Below are 23,506 nucleotides of genomic sequence, written 5' to 3'. Positions count from 1 at the left end.
CTTCAGGCCAGGGGGCCTCTCTCTGCTATTACACAACAGAGCTGTTCTGAATCACTCCAGAGTTAAGCTGTTGAGTACTGTAGATAAAACCTGAAATTTAGGGGTTTCAAAGTTACAGGAATTACTTATTTTTCTAGGAAGCATCTTTGTGCTGTGTGTCCAATCACCAGAATGATCATAGAATCATAGAATTGGCAGGGCTGGGATGGACCTTAAGGATCATCTAGATCCTACACCCTCCTGTCATAGGCAGGGTCACCTCGCACTAGATCAGATTGCTCACAGCCCCACCCAGCTTAGCCTGAAAGACATCCAGGGCTGGGGCTTCTACCACCTCCCTGGGCAGCCTGCTCCAGTGTTTCACCACCTTCATGGTGAAGAACTTCTTCCTAATACCCAATCCAAATCTACTTCTAGTTTTGCTCCATTTCCCTCTGTTGTATCACTACCTGACAGCCTAAAAAGTCCCACACCAGCTTTCCTGTAGGCTGCCTTCAGATATTGGAAGGCCACAATAAGGTCACCTTGGAGCCTTCTCTACAGACTGAACAGCCCCAATTCTCTCAGTCTGTCTCCATAGCAGAGGTGCTCCAGCCCTCCGATCATCCTCGTGGCCCTTCTCTGGACACCTTCCACCACATCCATTTCCTTCTTACAATAGGGGCTCCAGAACTGGATGCAGTATTCCAGGTGGGGGCTCACCAGAGTGGAGTAGAGGGGGAGAATCACCTCCCTTGACCTGCTGGCCATGCTTCTCTTGATGCAGCCCAAGACACACCTGGCTTTCTGGGCTGCAAGTATGTGAAGTAGTTTGGAATGGCTGCTTGTATCTGAAAGCAGGGTCTATAGTTTCAGGAGCTCTGCTTCCATCTGCAGCTCTCAATAGGAGGCAAAGCAGTACATATCATACAAAATAATAAGCATGAAGATGCCATCAGTGCCTAAGGCACAGAGTATGGCTAGACTGAAGAGGAAAAACAAGGTAAATAAAAATTATGAAACCTATTTTTAAATGTAAAGAGAAGATTATTCTCCTAATGTTTCTTATGCATCTGTCCTCCATCTCACCAGTCAAACTTCACATCATGTTGTTCCCAAGGCTGATTTTTAATAAAATGCAAGATTGCTCCTGAAAGATCTTAAAATCCTTTATAAACCAGACACATTTTGCAGCACAGTAGATGCTCTTCATTTTTTAACATAGATTTATTTTTTTTTTAGCATTTACTGTGTTATGGAGACAAAAACTTAATAATTATAGGCATCTACAGTGTCAGCATTAAAAATATTTGGTAGATCTATCTACATTTCTTTCACTTTTGGGTGGCAGTGACTGTTGGACAACAGGCTATGACTCCCAGTAACCTTGTAAAATATGCTTATATAGTCCCTTCCCCCTGTATCATTATTTAGACCACCTGTCACATCTGCTCATTAGTCAGGAAAATAATCTCAGGGAAAATACTTCCTTTTCATTTACTGTGGTAGAGAGCTATTAAAAATAGGGATTGATGTTTGAGAGGCCTCTGGGCAGCACTAGAATAGAAATGACAGTGACAAATGGTGAAAACTTGTTAAAACTGGCTGTATTGTGTGAAAGGATGAAAGGCTGGATGTTTAAACTGAAAACAAATTAGTGATGTAACTGAAAAAGACTTTTCTTTGAACACCTCCCCAGCCCAAATGCAGAAACATGACTCTTACCAGTAGCATAGACTTTTGGAGCTCGGGCATTATGCACTCCTTGCCAGGAGGTACTTGTTTCTCCAGCTGCTGGGATGTGATGGAGATGTAATCCATTTCCTGCATTAACAGGTCTTCTTTCGGTGCAGGTTACTGAGCGATCTTGACAGGCAGTTGTCTGGACAGTATTTACAAAACAAGTATGCTTTGCCCAAGGTTCGTATTTGGCCCTGCTGCAGCCAGGGGTAGGTATCACAGTGCCCAAGTCAGAAGGACAAGGAATACCCTCACTGCTTTCTGTACCCTTTCTATTTAAAGCATGATCTGCTAAGACAATGTGCCTTTCATTTAAATCATTCCTGCTTGTAGTGCTAACTTGAAGACTTGGATGCAGTAGTGTCTGACACCCAGGGCTAGCTGCATTTTCGCCACTTCTTCGTCCTGGCAGAGGTGCAGATGGTGGGTGAGGTGCCAGCAATTTCCCTGGAGCTCTATGAGTTCTATTGGCTTCAGTGGCTGACTGTGGTTTGATTATAGTGCCTCTTCTCTTAACAGGTATAAAACTTGACTGGGCTCTTATGGCTGTTGTTCTTCTGCTTATTTTTACCTTGTTTTTGAGCTGATTACTCTCATTAATTTTACAATAATCACTACATATTAGGGGACTGCTCTCCTCATCTTTGGATACTATCCAAGTTTTTTTAGTAGAAGAGGCTCCAGTGGACATAAACATACTCAGAGACGTGAATTCTTCATTTGATTCTTCAGTATTAACATTTGGTTTTGATATAAGAAAGTTTTCCTGGTTTGGAGGTTGAGCAACAATACTTAAATTAGTCTTAGGAGCATTATTTGAAGTTTGAACATATTGCAGCTGTGTACAGGATATTTCACTGGTGTTTTTTTCATAACATTTGTCATTATTTTCTATTATTATCTGGCTAACCTGATCACACCATGTTAGCTTTCTACTGTATTTTTCATTTTCTGCACTTTTCTTTTTTCTTTTTGCCAGTTCTAAACTGTCTCTGATAGAAGACTTTGGTTGAGTTCCAAAACTGATTCCATGGTTCATGGTAACGGCTTTGAAAGCAGTGGGTTCATATTTAGAATCATTCTTTAAGATACTTCTGAATAACTTTGCTCTTTTTCCCCCAAGAATATTGTTGTTCAGGGCTTTATGCTGTGTGGGAGTGCCAGAATGGAATTCTGTATCAGACACCAGTGACACAGTTTCAACCATATTTCTCTTTTCTTTCTCATTGTTATTCTGTTGCTTAACATCACAGAGAACTGAGGCATTTGGTATGCACTGAAATAAAGATGATACTGGGTTAGTGTCATCAATACATTTAATATTTTCTTCCTTTGTTTTGGCCATTTTCCCTGAGGTATTTTTAATAGACTCTGTACTGATGTTTTTGTCCTTTGGTAATGTACCAGCTGTGCTGGGAATGCCAGTGGAACATCTCTGATTAGGAAATAAGATTGTAGATGTTGCAATAGGTTGACTGGAGGTTTGCACAGATACAGTTCTTTTTTGTGGGGTCACTTTCAAATTCTCTTCTCGCATCAGATCCTGAACTCTTCCTCCTGGAATAGAATCAGGGTTGGCCCAGGCTTTGTTAGGATTCAAAGCAGGAAGATCAGTGGCTAATGTGCTAGATGACCCAGAAGGTGACTTGTTTCTATCTTCTTTTATATTTTGCTGAAAACTAAATGCATTACTTCCAGAGCTTTCTTGCTTACCAGAGGTAGAGAACTCTGCAGGTTTTCCTCCAGAGCTGTGAGAAGAAGAGGATTCCTCTTCTGAATCATTTACATGTTCAGCAGCAGTTAGAACATTGTGTTTAGCAAAAAGATCATGAACAGGTAAATTGTGGTAGTGTTGTGAATCTGTATTTCTCAGACAATTATTTAGATGCACATTTTTAAAAGGAGTGCTTTGAGCTGTATTTAAAAAACTATTATTGCTGGGCTGTGATTTTTCTGGATTGTACAGGGCACAGTCACACTGTGTAGTCAAAGATGATTCATTCTGTGTTGTGTAATTTCCATTTAGTTCTCCAGCCTCAAGACTGTCAAGGCTTGACAGGCTTTCTGAATCATCTGTTTTCTCAACTTCTTGATGAAAATTCTGAAATAAAGACATAAAACCACACTGTTTTATTTATCAGAGTTGTTGGGCTTTTTTCTTTCCTGATAGTATCTTTTCCATAATGGAAGCTTAGGCTAAAATACAACCAATATTAAGCCTGGTGCTTTTACAGCTTGAGTTCATAGCATCATGAGTGTTTCCATCAAGTTAAGATTTATTTGGATATAAAGTCCAGAGGAAGGAGGTTCAAAAAAACTCCATCCTAAGTTTTATATAAATTCAACAATATCAAAACAAGGAACAGGATTTTTCTAAGCAATGCTACTGTTTCTGAATTATCCTATGACACAGGATGGGTTTTGTACTCTAACATGTATGTAAGTTTAGAAAATGAAAGAAAATCCATGAAAATGAAGACCTGATCATGGATCTGCCCCAATATAACACTGGAATTTTTCTATATTACTAAACTGAGTAATATGTCTATTTGCATACTAAGTGCCCCAAGTGATGAGGATGTAAGTCTTGTCATGGCAAATACAGAAAGCATCTCTCAGATATCATAATCACAGTGATTAACACCTTCCCCTACAGAAACCTCCTCATCTTTCAGAAAGAAGGAAGAATCATCTGATCTCTAAGGGTAGGATAAATCTAAAGGCACACAAGAGTCCCATCCACTCTTTTGACCTCTTTTGTCATACTTTAATGTAGTAAGACGCATAAGAGGAACAGGTACCATCGGAATCACCAGTGGGCAACCTTATGTATCTACTGTGCAGGTATTTCCTTCACTGCCACTTCTCCATCCAAACACTGAGATGCTGCCATGATTGAAAATACATACTTTTTAAAGTACAAGATTTCAAAAGGAACATGGACATAGAGGGAAAGAAGCTAATCAACTACTTTCACAACCTTGTACACTTTCTCTTGTGGGAGTTGACTTGCAGCAGTGAAGTGATTTTAAACTGTATGTTGGAAAAAAATAGCATGGAAAAGTAAAAGAATCTGCATTAACTATGCAATATTATGCAACAATTTATTTTATTAGTGATACTAAGTGGAAAATGTTTCAGGGAGCAAAACCTATTAAGCCACGCAAATGATTATATTTCCTCTGGTATCACAGTATCACACAGTATCATCAGGGTTGGAAGAGACCTCACAGATCATCAAGTCCAACCCTCCACCACAGAGCTCAAGGCTAGACCATGGCACCAAGTGCCACGTCCAACCCTGCCCTGAAGTGCCCCAGGGACGGCGACTCCACCACCTCCCTGGGCAGCCCATTCCATCATGCTGTGGTTTTCACAATGCCTGGAACATTACAGACCTAAGAAACTGCTCTTCATCATGGCCACTCCTTTCAAGCACCAAAAGAGAAAATATGCCTTTTTAAGATCCATTCTTTGTGGGTTTAAGAGAAAAGAAGAACTTCTACAAATTTTGATCAGCTGGCAGTTGTGATGCAGCTAAGTCACAGAAACATTGTGCTGTTCATCAGCCAGTACTCAGAATTAAGGGTACACCTCAGAGGTGGATTATTCTGACCTCTGCCTTATGGATGAGCCCAAAGGCTTGCAACCTTAAGGCTGCATTTCTTCCTACCACGCCCTGCTGCATAATCTACCTACTTCTTGTATTGCATCCAATATCAGAACTCTTCACATACCTAATTCATTCACTAAATACAAGTGCTGCATGATGGGATGGGTAGGATCTTCCTTGCTCTTTCTGGGTGTTTTTTTGAGATGGAGATGCTCTAGGTCTTCTTTTTGTGCAACAAGTAGTATCAAGTCTGGATACGTATCTGATGCCTGTCTCACGGTTTTACCAATTCTACAACTCGTGTCATTAACCTCTTTTGGAAACTGAACTTTGCAAAAATCTCTGCTGGAGATTACAATAGAACTAAAATTTTGAAAACTTGCCAAATAAGGTAAAAAAATAATTCATGAATAAGAAGATATTTTTGTAGTAAGCCTTTAAAAAAATCTAATAAAATTGTTGCAATATTACATAGTTTATAGCTGTACAAATATTGTAAACTGTAGAATAAAAAACATTAGTGTGTCCTGAAAGACCTTTCATGACTGATTTAAATCTTATCTTGCACTAAATGTTCAGAGTTTGCTACAATCTTCCACTATAGTCATGACTGGAGATAAAGAAACTAAACAGAAGAAAAAAGAATCAAGTGTAGAGAAAGACCCCTTTAGGGAATGTTTTCAAACTGAAGTTATGCAAACCTGTATCTTTCTCATAGAAAATAATAAATATGCTTTGTTAGTTATTTATTAACCTTTATGTTTGGATAAATTATATTGTTAACCTCTAGATGAACTTCACCAAATGAGGAAAAGGCACTTGTTTAGAGTTTTTGTATCAGGCCAAATTAAAGAACTAATTTTAGCATTTCCAGATGGGAAAAAAAACAAAACCAATAAAAAGAAATTATAGATGTCAGGCTTACTTCTTGTCAAATATGGAAACCACATCTGTACAGCTAAATGTGTTTCTAAAATGACTAAGTTGAACTGAGGAAAAAATTTGTCAGCATTGATTTCAAAAAACCTTCTTTGATAGCAGATTAGCTTAATCTCATAAATCTGGAGGATGCAAGAAAAGTTGCGACTTTCAAAAATTAAGATCAAAAATTTTTTCTCCATTTGTGCTCCAGAGGTTTTACTGCCCTTGTAAAACAAAACCTCCTGGGAACACAAAACCTCAGTTCAGTCAACTGCCAAAAATAAGTTAATAACTAAAGATTAAAGGAGTCCTCATATACTCACTTCTACTTCGTTCATGCATATTTAGTTCATTTATTTTGTGGCACCATACAACTTCATCATTTCACACATCAAAGATGCTTATCATTTTCATGAAAATATTGAAATATTTTATTTCCCTTTCAAGCCTGCCCTGTAATGAAATTGAATGTCATATTTTCTTATAAAAATACCTAGAACTACTTCTGCAGACCTAAAGAGCAGCCAACAATTATTCTATTTTAGTGGTCAAAAGCTGCAGGGAAACAAACCTGGAAACCGCCATGATTTGATTTGGTTAGATCTGTGAGAATATTATAGGATGATAAAGGTACAAAAAATCTTTATAGAGTGAACTATATTTTTATTTTCTGTACTTGTATATTGTCTCTGTTACATAAGTACAATACATTGTATTCCCTGTTGCCTGCATTATATGGTGTCCTAATGCATTAAACATAATCCCAGTCTACTATTGTGGGAATTAAAAAAAAGGAGGAGTTAAAGATGTCACTTGTATGTCTTAAGACTTAGAACAGCTGTGCCAAGCTGTTTCATTTCAGTAAAGCACTATGATAAAGAGAAAATATGAGCCTAAGAAATCTTTCACAAGGTCACCTAATGAACAACATTGCAACAAATAAGTGTAAGAGATCCCGACAAGTGAATTTTCTGCCAAAGGACCCTGTCTGAATGCTATTACACTAAAGAGCTGCTATATATGTATATTTGACATTTTCTACCAAAGAAGTGCTGACTGCTTACAATTGCAAGAGGTGAACAGCAATGCTCTTCTGAAGTGCTAGAAAAATGCTACCTACTTTGAAAACCCAGGCCCCTCACCTCTCACACTACTTGCTATTTTGGATAATTTAAACCAGTTTGTTTACAGAAGTGCTTTGTGTGTCGTGCTGGTTATTCCAAAAAAGGAGAATGGAGATCAGGTTAAACTTACCCATTTTCACTTCTTTGGAATTTGCAAGTTGAAGGAGAACTGATGTTTTAAAAACCATTTTGCAGATTATTTCTAGACAATACTTTAAAGACAGAAATGGAAGGAAAACAATTCTTGGACTTTTTCTTGCCACTTTAGAACAAAGAAGTATTCCTCTGGCTTGCTGGCAGTTGAGGTCTTAATGATGAAACTCAAAGCCCTGAAATGATCTTTTCAAAAAAGCTTTCAAAGGAAGTCTGATTTATGGGACAAGAAATGAAGAATCAGTGATGGAGGAAAGTATTTCTTCATCTTCTAGAAAACTCAGAATCTATCTTCCTGCTTTATTCTTACTCACAAACACACTAAGGCGGCAAAGCACTTGGGCTGGCAGATTTGAATGAACTGGAGCTGTGGCATCAGAAAAAAAAAAGAATACAGCTTGACCACTACACATCTCCTAAAAGACCCACAACCATATAGTGTGTCAATATAATTTTTAAGTAATCTCTAGTTCAGCTGAGGAACTATGTTACCAGATCTCTCTGACTTGCTAAAAAATTAGTATATGTTTTTATGGTCTATAAAAAGCCTTGTGCTTTAATTTTAGTAATGTAAATACACTCCACAGATGGGGCAAGCTTTAATCTCTTTCTACTCTAACTTGTACACTGCATAGCAGCAAGCAAGGCAGAAGGTGAATTTATATTAGGAAATCTTAAAGGTCACACAGAGAAATAATTTTAGAATCACAGAAAGTCCTGAGTTGAAAGGGAATCCATAAGGATCATTGACCCCAAAGCCCAACTCCACACAGGGCAACCTAGAAGTTGAACCACATACCTAAGAACATTTTCCCATCCATGTATTTATACCTCTCTAGAAATAAAATTATTTAATGAGTTTTGTATCATTGCCAACATTCACTGTATGCTTCATTAATATAATCATTTGTCTTGAAATAAGACACTGTTAGATGTTACTTATTTTACAAATGCAGTATTTTCAATCAGATATTTCTCAAGACAGACATTCCTCTTAAGAACTTTGCAAATATGATTTGTAAGAACACATACAACATTTCACAATCTACTCTTCCCTAAACAGCCTCCTGAATTTAAAAGCTGATTATTTTTCCTTTTTCTTAGAATCATACAATCAGAGAATGTTAGGCGTTGGAAGGGACCTCAAAAGATCATCCAGTCCAACCTCCCTGCCAGAACGGGATCACCTATACCAGATCACGCAGGAATGTGGCCAGGCGGGAGGCTTCCTCTCCAGAGAGGGACACTCCACAGCTTCCCTGGGCAGCCTGTTCCAGTGTCCTGTCATCCTCACAGTTAAAAATTTCCTCCTCAGGTTTAAATGAAACTTCCTATGCCACTCCCTCAGATGAAATAATTATTTCTTTGTTACAAGATCTTTCAGTCTCCTGGGTCTGAGTTACTCTCTGCTTATGCTTGTCCTCTGAATTCTGAGTGCTTGGTTTAATGCTTCATTTCCCAGTTTGTGAGCCATATTTCCTTAAGGAGATATAACAGCATATGACATAAACTGCACAGCAAAGATCAAGGTTCTAAATACCATAGCAGTGCTGCTGTGGATCAATAATCATATTTTAAAAACATACTGGAAGAATTAATTAGGCTTCTGTGTGTGTAGGCCACAATGAGCCTACTAGAGTAAAAAAAAAAAAAAAAGGCTAACTCTTTCCACTTTACAAAAGGTTTATGTCTTTTAAAAAACCCAAACAACAAAACCCCACAAAATACAGCTATGCTATCTTCAGAGGGGTGGAATTACACTGGACAGTGATACTTCAATCTTGATGAGAAGCCAATGGATTTTCCCAACATCCTCCTGAGACATTAATTTCTATTATCTCTGACAATAATAATATAATATAACATAACATAACATTGTGGCAGACCAGTACACAGAAATTTCTTAATCTACCACTCTCTTCCTACAAGAAAACGTTTCATTATTACCATAGCTGCAGCAAACTAAAGATCAGATACTGCTATTTTTGACACTGTTCCTCTCCTTTAGCTACATTTATGAATATTTTAATGTTGCAGTAAACCAAATCACTTCAAAAATAGCTATCAAGTATGGTAGCAGAAATAAGTAACTGCATAGCTATATATGAGTATTTCATAGCTACATACACATATTTTGATATATGTGTATGAATGTAAAACCAAAAATGGAATAATGCAAATATGTATGGCAATTCTGAAAGAAGTGTGTGCTTGTAAAGGAGAAGCAGGTATGTATTAGATGACAGTTCTCAATGTCCCTGTGAAACAAACCCTTTTGTTCCAAAAATGCTATTTTGGCTTCAATCCTACATCATCACCAATTCCAACAGGGCTTTGAAGGAGGGAATCACAGAATCATAGGATCGACCAGGTTGGAAAAGACCTCCAAGATCATCCAGTCCAACCTAGCACCCAGCCCTAGCCAGTCAACTAGACCATGGCACTAAGTGCCTCATCCAGTCTTTTCTTGAACACCTCCAGGGACGGTGACTCCACCACCTCCCTGGGCAGTCCATTCCAATGCCAATCACTCTCTCTGGCAAGAACTTCCTCCTAACATCCAGCCTATACTTTCCCTAGCACAACTTGAGACTGTGTCCCCTTGTTCTGTTGCTGGTTGCCTGGGAGAAGAGGCCAAACCCCACCTGGCTACAATGTCCCTTCAGGTAGTTGTAGACAGCAATGAGGTCACCCCTGAGCCTCCTCTTCTCTAGGCTAAACAACCCCAGCTCCCTCAGCCTCTCCTCATAGGGTTTGTGTTCCAGGCCCCTCACCAGCTTTGTTGCCCTTCTCTGGACATGTTCCAGCACCTCAACATCTCTCTTGAATTGAGGGGCCCAGAACTGGACACACAACTCAAGGTGTGGCCTGACCAGTGCTGAGTGCAGGGGAAGAATATCCTCCCTCATCCTACTGGCCACATGGTTCCTGATGCAGGTCAGGATGCCATTGGCTCTCTTGGCCACCTGGGCACACTGCTGGCTCATCTTCAGCCTACTATCTATCAGTACCCCGAGGTCCCTTTCCTCCTGGCTGCTTTCCAGCCACTCAGCCCCCAGCCTGTAGTGCTGCTTGGGGTTGTTGTGGCCAAAGTGCAGAACCCTGCACTTGGCCTTGTTCAATCTCATCCCATTGGCCTCTGCCCACCTATCCAGCCTGTCCAGGTCCCTCTGCAGGGCTCTCCTACCCTCCAACAGATCAACACCTGCTCCCAGCTTGGTGTCATCTGCAAACTTACTGATGCTGGACTCAATCCCCTGGTCCAGACCATCAATAAAGATATTGAACAGGACTGGGCCCAGCACTGATCCTTGGGGAACACCACTAGTGACTGTCTGCCAACTGGATGTGGGTCCATTCACCGCCACTCTCTGGGCTCTGCCATCCAGCACAGAGTGAATCTGTCCAAACCATGAGCTGCCAGCTTGGCTAGGAGCTTCTTGTGGCAGACAGTGTCAAAGGCTTTGCTGAAGTCCAGGTAGGCTACATCCACAGCCTTCCCCACATTCATCAGGAAGATGATCTTCAAATGACTGACATTGAAGTTGTCAAATATGAAGATTGTAATGTCATTTTTTACAGCATAGGTTTGGAATAAATCACTATTCTATGTAAAAAAAAAAATCCCTATTATTGCAGAATGCACAATCCAAACAAGTTTGAGTATCTGGGTAAAATAATTCAGCCTGGAGATACATTTCAATTATCCTTTGTAAGCAATGTGAATTTTGGATTCATGAAATAAAGTGGAAAATAGCTATGTGTTTCAAAATTGGTTGAAAGCCAATAAAAACGGAGCCCTTCTGATCTTGCCAAAAGGAAAATAAGTAGGGAAATCATTTGAGTCATAAAATTTAATTGATCAACATAAATTAAAACATTTGCAGTTATAAGTTAAAAAAAGTCCAAAGTTTCTAGATTTAAGGTGACCATAAAAGGTTTTTCAAGATTTTTGAATAGTCTTTTCAAAATCAAGTCTGACTTCAGTTCCAATTACATTTGAACCTAACCTTCCCTTTAAGAGTCTAGCTAGCCATGAGCATTCTACAAGTTCCTGACACTTAGGAGAGGCTGTACATAGGCCCTCCTTTTTTTCCATGCTGGTATTGTCTATGCCTCTGAGGAGTTTGGCTGATACAATACTCCCTGAAGAAGCAACTCTTGTGTAACTAATTCCAGTCGTACTACAAACACACTTGAAAATTAATTCATTTTTTCTCATCAGTTACCTGAAACATCTTCATTTCAGAGACACAGTCCAACCTCAAAAGTATAGCGAGACAAACAGCTAACAGTCATACAGGTCAGCTCACTCATGGATATCACTTTATTTCAATGCATGCAAAATACACTTGGAAAAAAAGGAGTGCCAAGGTAAAATTCCTGCTTCAAATCAAGCAGAAAAGGATTTAAATTTTGATTTCACAGATACCACTTGAATAACCTAATTATAGCCATATAAAAGAGGGAAGATAAAAATACAGTCTTGTGGTGGAGGGGCAGCAGCCCCAAAACTGAGGCTTCTCTATGCCTCTACATGCCTGGACATGTTTTTCTGCCTCGCCCATGGCAGTAAACAGGTTGTGTAACACACTCACCCAGTCCGTGTACCCCTGGGGTCCGCCCAGGTGATCCCCTAATTGGGAGGGTCCAGGCAAACAGCTACTGCCTATTAAGGTAAGGTTTGGCTTACTGCCAACCTGATTGGTCACTTTAGATGGCCAAATGAGCCACGAATCTTAGCTCAGAGTCTATAAAGAGAGGTGCAAAGGAGCACCACATGTTCAGAGTGTCCAGAGCGTTCAGAGCGTCCAGAGCGTTCAGAGCATTCAGAGTTTCAAGCTCAGGTCCCTGATCCACATAGCAGCACCCTGCTGCCCAGACCTGCTTGCATGGCCTAGATACTGAGTCAGGCCCTTACTCTCTTGCAAACATTACTGAGGCTCAGTCCTCTTGCATTGATCTCAAGGTGCAGTTAAGATGTCTGTGAACCCTTTGAGAAGCAGAGCACATGCATGTCTGCATTTCATACATATATGGGCAGCCGAGAGCCCCCTGCCTAAGCCTAGAGCAGCCGTACATACTGGCTTGCTGGCTTGCATTTATCTATGGAGCTCAAGTCTCCCTGCAGCTCAGCAGATCTTTCAGACTGTCTGCTAACCTACAAACACAGCCTGCTAGCTGTGAGACGACCGTGTCAGAAGGTAGACGGACAAATCCTCCTCCTGCACCTGGAAATCCTGCCAGCTGATCATCCCTGGACACACACGGCATCCAGAAGCAGCAGCATTGAGGCAGAGACCACACCAGGAGAGAAGGTTAGAGAAATCCTGTTTACCCCAGAGACTGGGAACACTTATCATTCACCTGCAAGCTGGGACAGATTCCAGCCTCACTAAAACCTGAATACTGGGCACACACTGTGACACAATTCCGGGAGGGTGATTAATAATTAATACTTAAGAGCAACACATTTAAGCAAGCTTTAATTCCTTTGTAATATAAGTTACCTCTGTCTCAAGAGCACACACAGTTTCAGCCCTTGCTGGGCAAACAGTATAGTTGTTAAGAGGCATTAAGCCTAAGGGAATCTTTCTCTCTGTCTATAGTTGTTGATAATTTGATATTTCCATTTAATAATCAAATCCCTGTGAATATATCCCAAACTGTTTTCATAATCTTGCACAATGAACCTAAATTACATAGTGGTTGGGGGTGGTACAAATTTGTAAATATTAATTTTAATAAATGATTTTATAAAAAATTAATACCGCCTCAAATTAATTTCTCACCTCCCCCTAACAGAAGAGGAATAAGAGAAACCCCTCCAACACAAGTCTCCATAGGTAATCTATACCTGTTTTGCCTGTGCATTAGCTCTTACTTGCAAGTATTTTGTTTAAAAAGTGAACAAACAGAGGTAAAATGTTACAGCAATGAAACCATTTAATTCAAGCATAATGTATTTTTCTGTACCAAACAAAACACTTTGGTGTGGCCATCAAATTAAAGAGGGAGTGAAAAGAAGATGACAAAAAACCCTAAATAATACTACTCTTTGCAACACTTCTGACATTTTAATGGAAATTCTATAAATTATTGACCTCAAGGCAGGTGGTGGAAATGGAAAATTTCAATGTAGAGAGCTGGAAAAAATAATAAGCACTTGGTGAAAAACTGAATGCAGCTTTAACTGAACCTTAAACATTTCATTTATTCCTGCAACAAAACCAGGAAAGAACAAAGCCTTTGATTGGGAATGAAGTTAACAATAATAACATTAATTTCTTCAAAAGGGAACATATTTATGGACATATACCAAATAATAATCCAATGTGGTGGCTCAGATGTAACTGTTGCACAAGATTAAAACTACTGCTCCTAGTATTTTAACCAATATAGTTTTGGAGAATGGTAGAAGGATCACTAAAAGCTTGACCTACTGCTCTAACTATACACATTGTCAGGGATGGAAAGTAGGGAACACACCAAGACTACTAGCAAGAGTCTACATAGAACTTTATCACCCTGTAGGAAAGAAAAGAATTTTAGGAATCTTTCTAATCCTGCTCAGCCTGAAAAAACAGGAAAAAAAAGAGAGGTCAGAGGATCTCAATGGATGGTTAGACTGCAAAGCATGTGCACAGCAAAATACTTTGACACTAGTTTCAGAAAGGCAAGCACTGTTGAAATTACCTGGGATAACAGATAGTAACAAGACTACTGAAGCCTATTCATGTCAGTAAGAGTATTATAAATAACTACAAACTGCAAATTTTATTAGTAAGAGTATTATAAATGCCATTTAAAATCACAGGAAGCCATAATGCACATGCACACCAGCACAATCCAAGTATTAGATTTCAAAACCCAAGCCTTAGAACAATGACAAGAGCTTTCTCGACTATTTTTCAAGAAAGGAAGTCCAAATGTTAAAAGTGTAAGTATTCCCAGTTAGAAACTATTTATCAGATGGAAGAAGATGAGCAACACCTAGTGGTAGCAGAAAAATATATTCTGGGAAAAAAAAGGCAATTTTTTTTACAGGACCAAATTTTTTTCAAAGTGATTTTAATGTGTTAGCACAAATTCCTTTATTATGTGCAGTGTCCAAAGCTGATGCTAACATTTAGAAAAAATTACAAGTAGAAAATCATGCATATTTTCCAGATAGAATTCAACTAGAATGTGATAATTTTGTTTGATAAAATACTCTACAATGCAGTTGTCTTATAATATACTAAGAAGAATATTTTTATATGTTTTACTCAAAGAGATTAAATTATTTTTTCCTAATTGTAAGCTAATTGCATTTTTTTCTAAGTATAAGCCAAAAATCATTGATTGCTATTTTTTTCCCTAATTGTTATGCAGCTAAGGCCAAATTCAGGATCATCATTGAGAAAGGGATTTGCAAACACTATACCAATGAAACATACCTTTTTGAATTTTGTTTGAAAGTGGTTATCTAGAATTCCATTTTATTAGCTCACTTCTATAAATTGCCACTTGCTATTCTTTCTTCTACACTTGGAAATAAGAGTGACCACTAATTGACAACCTTCCAAGTACAAACTACACTTTCTATGTTCTCAGCTTTCCTGAAATTTACTTCAGTTGAACGACAGTTTTCCTGTTAGCCATCAGCTGCTCAAGAGTCTCATGAATAGCCATCGGAACAAAATAGGTACAAAAGCAGAATGAACATGCCTGCATATAGTAATATCCATGAACTTTAAATATATCTGAACTGTATATGGTCTTTCAAAATGTTATTCATACACATCCCTGCTCTACTGCCACCAAGGATTCCATGCCTCTAGCCATTACCACACACTGCTACACAGAATCAAGATCATCAGTCCAGGTAACAGTAAACATTACAGAAGTAAAATATTAAGTCCAGACTTATGTAAAAAATCAAAGACAACACTGACAGACCTAAGATCGTGTTTAAAAGCACAATTATAAGAAATCACTTTGGTGCCCTGTTCTTGATTTTTATTATGTTTCTAAGGAGACTTCTGAAACTGACTTTGGGTCCAAAAATTGGTTTAGGTAGAAAGTTAATAGGTTTGTTACTGCAACACTTTCATCTGTTTCAAAGATGACCAAAAAAACAAAAAGTCAAAAGACCTGAACTCAAACCCTAAGGGATGACTACACATTGGACAAAAAAACTTCAACCAAATAAACCAAAACCCCACAAAACCCAAACCAACCAAACCAGCCAACCAACCAACCAAAACAACAACAAAAAAACCCCACAAAAATCTCCCCCGCAAAAAACCCAAACGACAACACCCCAAGATATTCCCTACCATAATTATACTGCTATAGCATTTTGCACGGAGCTGTAGCAATTGGCTAAGCAGAAACTTCCATGCAAATTGCAAGCTGACAATTTAAGTCTGGACATAGCACAAGGCTGTCATGATAGACTACAGTGACAGCTACTTCAGAGCCAAGAAGTCTGCTGATACAGATCTTATGTTCACAGAAAGACAACATGACAGATATCTTTGAAGAATTTGTGAAAATACTCTTACAAACATTTTTAAAGCTCTCAGATTTCTTACTGAAAAATATGCATAATTTCACTATAAGAATCTACTGGTAAGGCATAGTACAGTGTGCCCTCAGGTGCTGTCCACTCAGTAAAGACCTGTCATCTTTATGACATTGTAGAAACTTTCTATTGCATTTAAGAAGCATCATTTAATCAATCACATGGAAATATCATACCTCCAAGTTGCTCAGATGTTGTTTTTCAAGGAGTTGTTGCATTTCTTTCAGATTTTTCTGGAAGATAAGTTGGTTACTATCCATGTTTGTTCTACAGCTCTCTTGTATTGTTTTATCCCAGCCAACCACTGTTGAAATCTGCTTCTGATGCAAAGAACTGTTTCTAGATGCTGATGAGGATGAAGTGTCATCTGTGGTTCTTGATGCAAGCAAATAACTTATTACTTTGGCTTATTTCTACGTGTTACTTGTACACTTTTAAACATGTTCCTTTCCAAAAGTATACATCAACAATAAATGCTGACAAGAAAAGGAAAACTATATAACTACAGGTGATGCCGTTAGTACTATCTAAAACTCTCCAACATTTGCCATTTTAAATCTTCTCTTCTGTTATTTATAAACAGTAAAACTTTTCTGGTTGGGTTGCTGGGTGACCGCCTCAGGCTGAATTAATCTGGAAAATGCCAGCCAACAGTTTGGTCATTTATAGAAATGGAACACGGAGGGTTTAAAAAGGAATAAACTGAACAAAAATAACAAAAATGCCCTTCTTTTTCCGTAAGGTTGGCTTATATAGAGGGTAACTATACTGATGCCATCAGATCTTCCTTTACTTCAAATATCAAGAAGGCTTTGTAGTATCTAGAGAGCCCAACTCTACTGATGATGCACAATGTGGCACATTAAAGAACTTGTACTTCCTATCTGAAAGAAAACAAATCTTTGGAGTAGCTACCATAGCTGTGTGCTGTGGTTAGGGTGAGCCCACCTTAAGGTAAACTACAGAACTGTAGACTTCTAGAAGGCAGGGAATAATGAGGCTGGGTAAGACCACTAGGAATAGGAATCAAGCTTTGGAAAACAAGAAGCAAGAACTAGGCAGATACCAAGGACAAAAAAAAAAAAAAAAAAAAAAAGAGTAACAAGCAGCCTTAACTAATAAGTAAGCCTTAAAAAGAATCAACCCAAATCTCCAAAAGTAACAAACAAACAAAAAGCTACCCGCCAAACCCACACCAAACCCCTCCAGCTCAATGGCTAAATGAAGTTTTAGTCTTCTAGAAGTATAACTGATTCTTGACTGTCTAGATGGAACAGTTTAGTGAAGGACACTGATCCTGTCTTTTGGCTTCAACTTGATACAAGGGCCCTAAATCATAGAATCATAGAATCAACCAGGTTGGAAGAGACCTCCAAGATCATCCAGTCCAACCTATCACCCTGCCCTATCCAATCAACTAGACCATGGCACTAAGTGCCTCATCCAGTCTTTTCTTGAAGACCCCCAGGGACAGTGACTCCACCACCTCCCTGGGCAGCCCATTCCAGTGGGAAATCACTCTCTCTGTGAAGAACTTCTTCCTAACATCCAGCCTATTAGTCTGTCTTATCCAAAGTGGCACTTCAGAAATCTCTGACCACAACCAGATTTTGAGTTCATACTTCTGTTCAGTAGAACCATAACCCTTACAACTGATTAGAAAGCCAAGCTTATGTCTTGCTGGTTTAGGATCAAGTATTTGTGGTACTCCACAATGATTACAAATGGTGGTAGAAGGAGAATAGATCTTGGAAACAGATTATCATTGTAAACCTTCAGTGACACTATTTGCAAAATGGGCACACTTTTACCCAAAAGGGGAGATCCAGATATTATTTTACCAGGTTGATCAGGTCCATTACTTGAAACCGAACTTTGTTACAGCAGTCACTGGATTTTAGGTAACAAACCAAACTTTACTGTCAATTCAATATACAGATGCTTTCCAAGATTCCCAGGATGCATTTCTTGTGCAGAGTTCCCTAACACATTCCCCTAAATATTGCTGACTGGGAGAAGATGTCTTGGTACATTCGTGGCAAAAGTGAACTTGGTTTATATGCAACTAAAAATAAAGATCTTATTTCCACACATTTTCACCAGCACCATCCTTTTAATTGTTGTTGTTGCTGAATTTAAATTGAAATCTGGCTTGACAAGGTGATTTACCATGCCAATTTTGTGCCATCCTCATATTTAGTGAAGATGATGGTGAAGATGACGGTTCCTTTCATACACACGCAATATATAGTGTAGGAACTTAAAAGAAAATGTGACTACATCATGCCACACAAAGCTTTTTTCCTTAACAGCTGGCACAGCTACTGAGCAAATTGGCACAGTGCAGTCACTCAACATAGACCTCATTCTCTACTGCTATCTAGCAGAGATGCATTATCAGGAAACATGCAGTTTCTAGCTGGAGATAGACACCATATATCTAATATATGTACAGAAACTCAGTAATCCCTTTCCTTAATTTCTCTGCATATTTTTTCACCTTAAATTTACACAGTTCCTTCTTCCAAGTAATCTTCTGTTTCATTTGTATCTAAAACAATATTCCCTGTTAAAATCAGTCCCCTTTTAGTACATTCGTGTCAAAAGAGACCTCTTCTGTATTTGTAACACAATTTTAGGACAAATGGAAAATTTAATCTCATTGATTTTACTGGTACTTTTCAGAGTATTTTATGCAGTATTGCCAAAAGATTGTCTTAATAGCACTGACCTAACCAAAGATACATATTTGGCAGAGTCTAACAAAGGAATTTATTATTTCTGATGAGGTGGCTGATAGCAAAAAGGAAGAATAACATCTCATATTTATTTATTCAAGTCAGAAAACAGATCTGTTTTCTTTTGGATGGGAGATAACCTTCCTACCCAAAAACATTTAGTCCTTATCCACTTTTTGACAACTTTATTACTGCAGACCAGAGTGATATACACCTAGCTCCCCCAAAATATGTCAGAGGATTTTTCTCCCCATCTATTTGGACTCTAAGATGATTTACATTTATAAAAGTTTCTACTTTGCAACTTTTTTCAGAGACCAGTTTTTATTTGTCACAATTAAGTGTCTATTCCACGACTGAAGCTAATCAAACTCTTCTAAAACATAAACAGGGAAATACATCTCGTACAAAAAAGCAGCTCATTACACACATCCCAGTGCCTGTTGGCTAATGAGCTGATCAAAATCTCTGCTTCAGCATTGAATAACTAAACTTTACTAGAAGCAACATAGCTCTCCTGCAGGCACAGAATGCAGTTTCTTGCTCATTAGGTGCTTCAGTTCTTTTTGACTTTCTTCAAGAGCAGGTAATATGCCTCCATTGCTTAAGTGAATATTTTACAAACTTCTTATACATAAAGAATTCCAGAACCTTATAAAATTCACCTATATTCACTTGGCTCTGCAGCCATGTGTCTTGAAAACTGAATAGCATTTGTTTATTCCTTTAGAAGGGAATACCGATGAATTCTATGCACTGTTTCTGAGGGAGAGTATCTTCTTAAGATGGTAGAAGATTTTTTTTGAGTGTTTATACAAGAGTAAGAAGAGAGACAAATACAAAGATATACTATCTCACTTGAGTTAGTTATTAGCTGTCCCACTGATTAGCCAGAAATTAATTTGGCTTCTAAGAGAATTTTGCACAGTTTTTGGAACCAAGTTTGAAAGCATAGATATCCCACTTTTACCACCCACACAAACTATGTCTCTCAGACCAAAATCAAAATGAACAACCTTGCACTAACATCTTCCTTCAGCAGACCACAAAAATATAGGCTATACAGCACATGGTCAGGTTGACTCTTCGTGTGAGAAGCAGACAAAAATGTATTTTCTGTCACAAAGAAGGAAGACAAGTTGTTTGCATTAAAATAAGTGAAGCTATGTTTCATATCAATTTGTCATCTTGCCCCTACACACAAGCCTGTACTGCAGTAACTTATTTATTTTTGTCTTATTGCCATAAATGTAATATTCTCAATGTCCTCCTTCACTCAGCCCATAGGTCTCCTACCCAAGCCCCCCAGTTAGCAGCTGGGGAATAAACAGAACCTTCTGCAGCAGGTCCCAAGATATTCGTGTGCTGTCTTATCTGTACTAACTGCCTTGTGACCTGCCAAGAGGTGAATGTGAACTCAACTTTTAGACCTTTTTCATGTTGAGGTCACTTGCTTGAATAATTCCTTGGCCAATTACCAATTTCAAACTTGTAGAAATATAATTTCTTTGAGATTCTTAGCTGTCTTTCACATTTGGTTACTAGGGGAACACAAACTGTAAAAGAATATGAATGTATCAATTTAACTTCCTTAGGAAATCAGGTTATAAAAACGAAAATCAAGAAAAGAATACACTATCATTCTTACAGAATAGTGAATTTTAAAAATCAAACAAGTAAAATATGGATTCACAGAAATGTTATACTGTAAGGAATGGTAAGTGATTTGAAGAGGTCCTGGGACAAAAATATTAACTCCTGAGACACAAGGAGCAGATGAAGAAAGATGAAAAATAAAAGAACAAATGATAAAGTCAAGGGGAAGTTGTACTGAGCTCCCATCCTTAAGCAAGCTTATGAGTGAAATGAGACAAAGTATTGGGAACTCTGAAACAGGGTTCAGAAAAGTGCATTTTTCTTGCCATATGTGCTAGTTAGAAGCAAGCTAGAATGTTTTGGTAGAAGAACTTGATAACAGGCAGTGGAATGAAAACATGGTGTCTCCTTCTCTCACAGTCACGCTGAGAACTCTGGGAAGAAGAAAGACTTCTTCTCCATTTTGTCTTTCTCTTCTGCCTTTGCCTTCAGACCTAGTCACATCTCATTAACCTTGCTCCTACTAACCTTGCTCGCTAACCTCTTGGCCGCACCTCTCTTCTTCCTGAGAACTGGGGTAAGGTTGAGAGGGCCAGGGGAGGTGTTGGGGTGGTTTGAGAGCCCCTCCTGGGGACTCAGGTTTCTGGGAGGGGAGTGGTGCTTTTGTATTGTTTATCCTTTGTATATTTCTGTATATAATTGTATATAACTGTATATATTGTAAATAGCTGCTTGTAAATTCTGCTAGCTGTAAATAAATTGCTTCATCTATATTCCCAGGGTCCGTCTGAGTTAGCTGGGGCTAAGACAAAGTGTGGGGGGGCGGGTAAGAGCCCAAACCATCACACCATAATTTCAATTTATATTTAGCAGACAGATTTTTTTTTGGCTTGTTTTTATGGCTCAAATCCTCCTTTATTATGTCAATCCACTGCAGTAGCTGCAGAACTACAGGCATGTTGACTGTCAGACAGTCTATTTAGCTCTAAGAGGCATGAAATATTTTTGAAATTGCCCAATTATTGCCTATGAACATGTATTAATCAGTAGCAGATATGTCATCAAACTGAATATTAATGTCACAGTGAAGAATATTCTGAGGCTCAAAAGCAGGAAGACCTCTTTTAGAGAGAAATTATCTCTACTCTGAACATCTGCACAATTTACAGCATGCAGAAAATAATCACAATAATAGTAACAAAAGCATCACCAACCAACCAAAACCAAAACGAAACCAAACCAAAAATCTCCAACCCCCTCAACTGTTCAGGAAAGAAGAGATTAGGAAGGGGATAATCAGGAAGGAGTATCAAACACAGTAGATATATAAACTATGCATGAAGAAACATTCTGTGATAAGTGAAGATATGTTAGAAAAAGTCCTTGGGTGGTGTGAGAAGTGCGCGATTCAAATTGTGTGTCATGCAAATCAAAATTGCAGGCAAAATTATTACCACGATGCTCAAGATACATCTAGAGGATGAGAAATTTAGAGGGTTGACAGCTGGAAAGAAGATAAGATCATACGATGAATATACAAGCTAAACTATCCTTGAAGGTCAAAAGCAAAAAAATGGATGAGAATAAGAAATATTCTAGACAAAATAATTCATAGTTGGCTTGATAACCAAGACAGTCTGAATCAAGTTACAACTGAATGTGGAGTGGGTTAGCCCTGACAATTCCCAGAATTCCACTGAAAAGGTTTGCATCATCTCCTCTATTGTTTTACCAAATGGACACAAACAACTCAAGATGTTTCATGTTTCATTGGAACAATTCGCAAATGCTTTCTTTACCATGTGAGAAACGGCCTACAGTTTCTTAAAGAGTAATTTTCTGTTATTTATTGAAGATATTAAGCAATTTACTTCCTTTGATCACAGCATAAACAGAAATGCTTACCTGATGTTGGTTTTGGTTTTGTTGGGCAGGCACAATCCTGGCGTTACAACTGATCCTTTAATTTGCACAATAGCTTCTTCCAACTGAAAAGCTGCTTTTGGCTGGACTAGAGAGATTAGTGAAAAACACAATGGGAAAATATTTTTAAAAAATGGAATATTTTACCACAAACAGTTTGGTTAACTTCTTGACGTTTTAAAGCCTAAATCCAGACAGTTAGAATAAACTGTACATTTTAGTCTCATTAGACATGCTGCAGGCTCTCTAGTTCCTCTGAAAAAAAATTCTCAGCCTATTTACATGTTTACAGTAATACATGAATTCAGCAGTTTTGCTATATGTTTTTAGACAGCTCTGTTGAAAAAGTTCAAGGTTAAAAAATCCAATGCTGACTTTGTTTTCACTTAGCCAAAGTTATGACTTGTAGATGTTTTATAAAGGCCAAACTGTAACTTAATAATTGAATTGGAAACAGAAAGAGTTCAGACAGGCACAAGATGTAAAAGTAGGATAGGAAGAAGTAAGTAAAAGTAGAGTAGAAAGTGGCAGAGGCAGAATTGCTATAAAGGAAAACCAAGAAAAAAATTGTGATTGCTACATAGTCTGGGCTGTCAGTAAAACTATGAAGAAGACTTAGACCAGTACTGTTCTATTTTGTTATTTTAATTTGACATTTGATCTTGAAGTCAGAGACATTACCTCACAGCTGGCAAAACTGCAGTTGGGAGAGAAAATCTGTTAGAGAATACCTAAGTAATATACCATATCTTAAGAGTTTCAACACTGGAAAGTTGACTGGAAATCAGACTTGGCTGATCCTGTTAGGAAGTCCTGCCAATCTGCACTGATTCCAAGAAAGCAGGAACTGAGCTGAAGTGATTGTTACTTCCCAGCAGAGAGAGAATAGCTTAAAAAGCTGACTAATTCAGCTAAAGTTATGTAATACATTAACATACGCTAGGACTGTTTTTACTTACTGATAAACAAAATGCATATTCTTGAATATTTCATACTCAAGGGTTCAAATGGTAGAATCATTTTACTATCCTAATAACTTATAACACTTCATATTCAACTATGAAAGATAAGCACACTGCAGTGAAAAAAAGTGGGGATAACTAAAGAAATTACAATGTTCCAAGGAGGTGATGTATTTACTGTGACCAGA

The 23,506-nt window shown here is 38.3% G+C and overlaps 1 protein-coding gene across 3 annotated transcripts in view; it reads right to left on the bottom strand.

Moving 5' to 3' along the window:
- Window positions 1-23,506, bottom strand: part of CEP126 (centrosomal protein 126) — a 45,967-nt gene that overhangs the window by 10,251 nt on the left and 12,210 nt on the right. For 2 of the 3 annotated variants that reach the window (XM_064170510.1, XM_064170513.1), the window contains exons 4-6: window positions 22,339-22,444; window positions 16,276-16,474; window positions 1,705-3,820 (exon numbers count right to left, since the gene is read on the bottom strand). In XM_064170510.1, the coding sequence (XP_064026580.1) occupies window positions 1,705-3,820; window positions 16,276-16,474; window positions 22,339-22,444 (2,421 nt within the window). Of the gene's footprint in view, window positions 1-1,704; window positions 3,821-16,275; window positions 16,475-22,338; window positions 22,445-23,506 lie in introns of those variants that run through there. The other variant, XM_064170519.1, reaches the window with a different exon arrangement.

This window comes from Pogoniulus pusillus, chromosome 3, assembly GCF_015220805.1.
Source record: "Pogoniulus pusillus isolate bPogPus1 chromosome 3, bPogPus1.pri, whole genome shotgun sequence".
Classification (NCBI taxonomy): Eukaryota; Metazoa; Chordata; class Aves; order Piciformes; family Lybiidae; genus Pogoniulus; species Pogoniulus pusillus.
The sequence above is the reverse complement of the archived record's forward strand: the minus strand, read 5'-3'. Positions and strand labels throughout refer to the sequence as shown.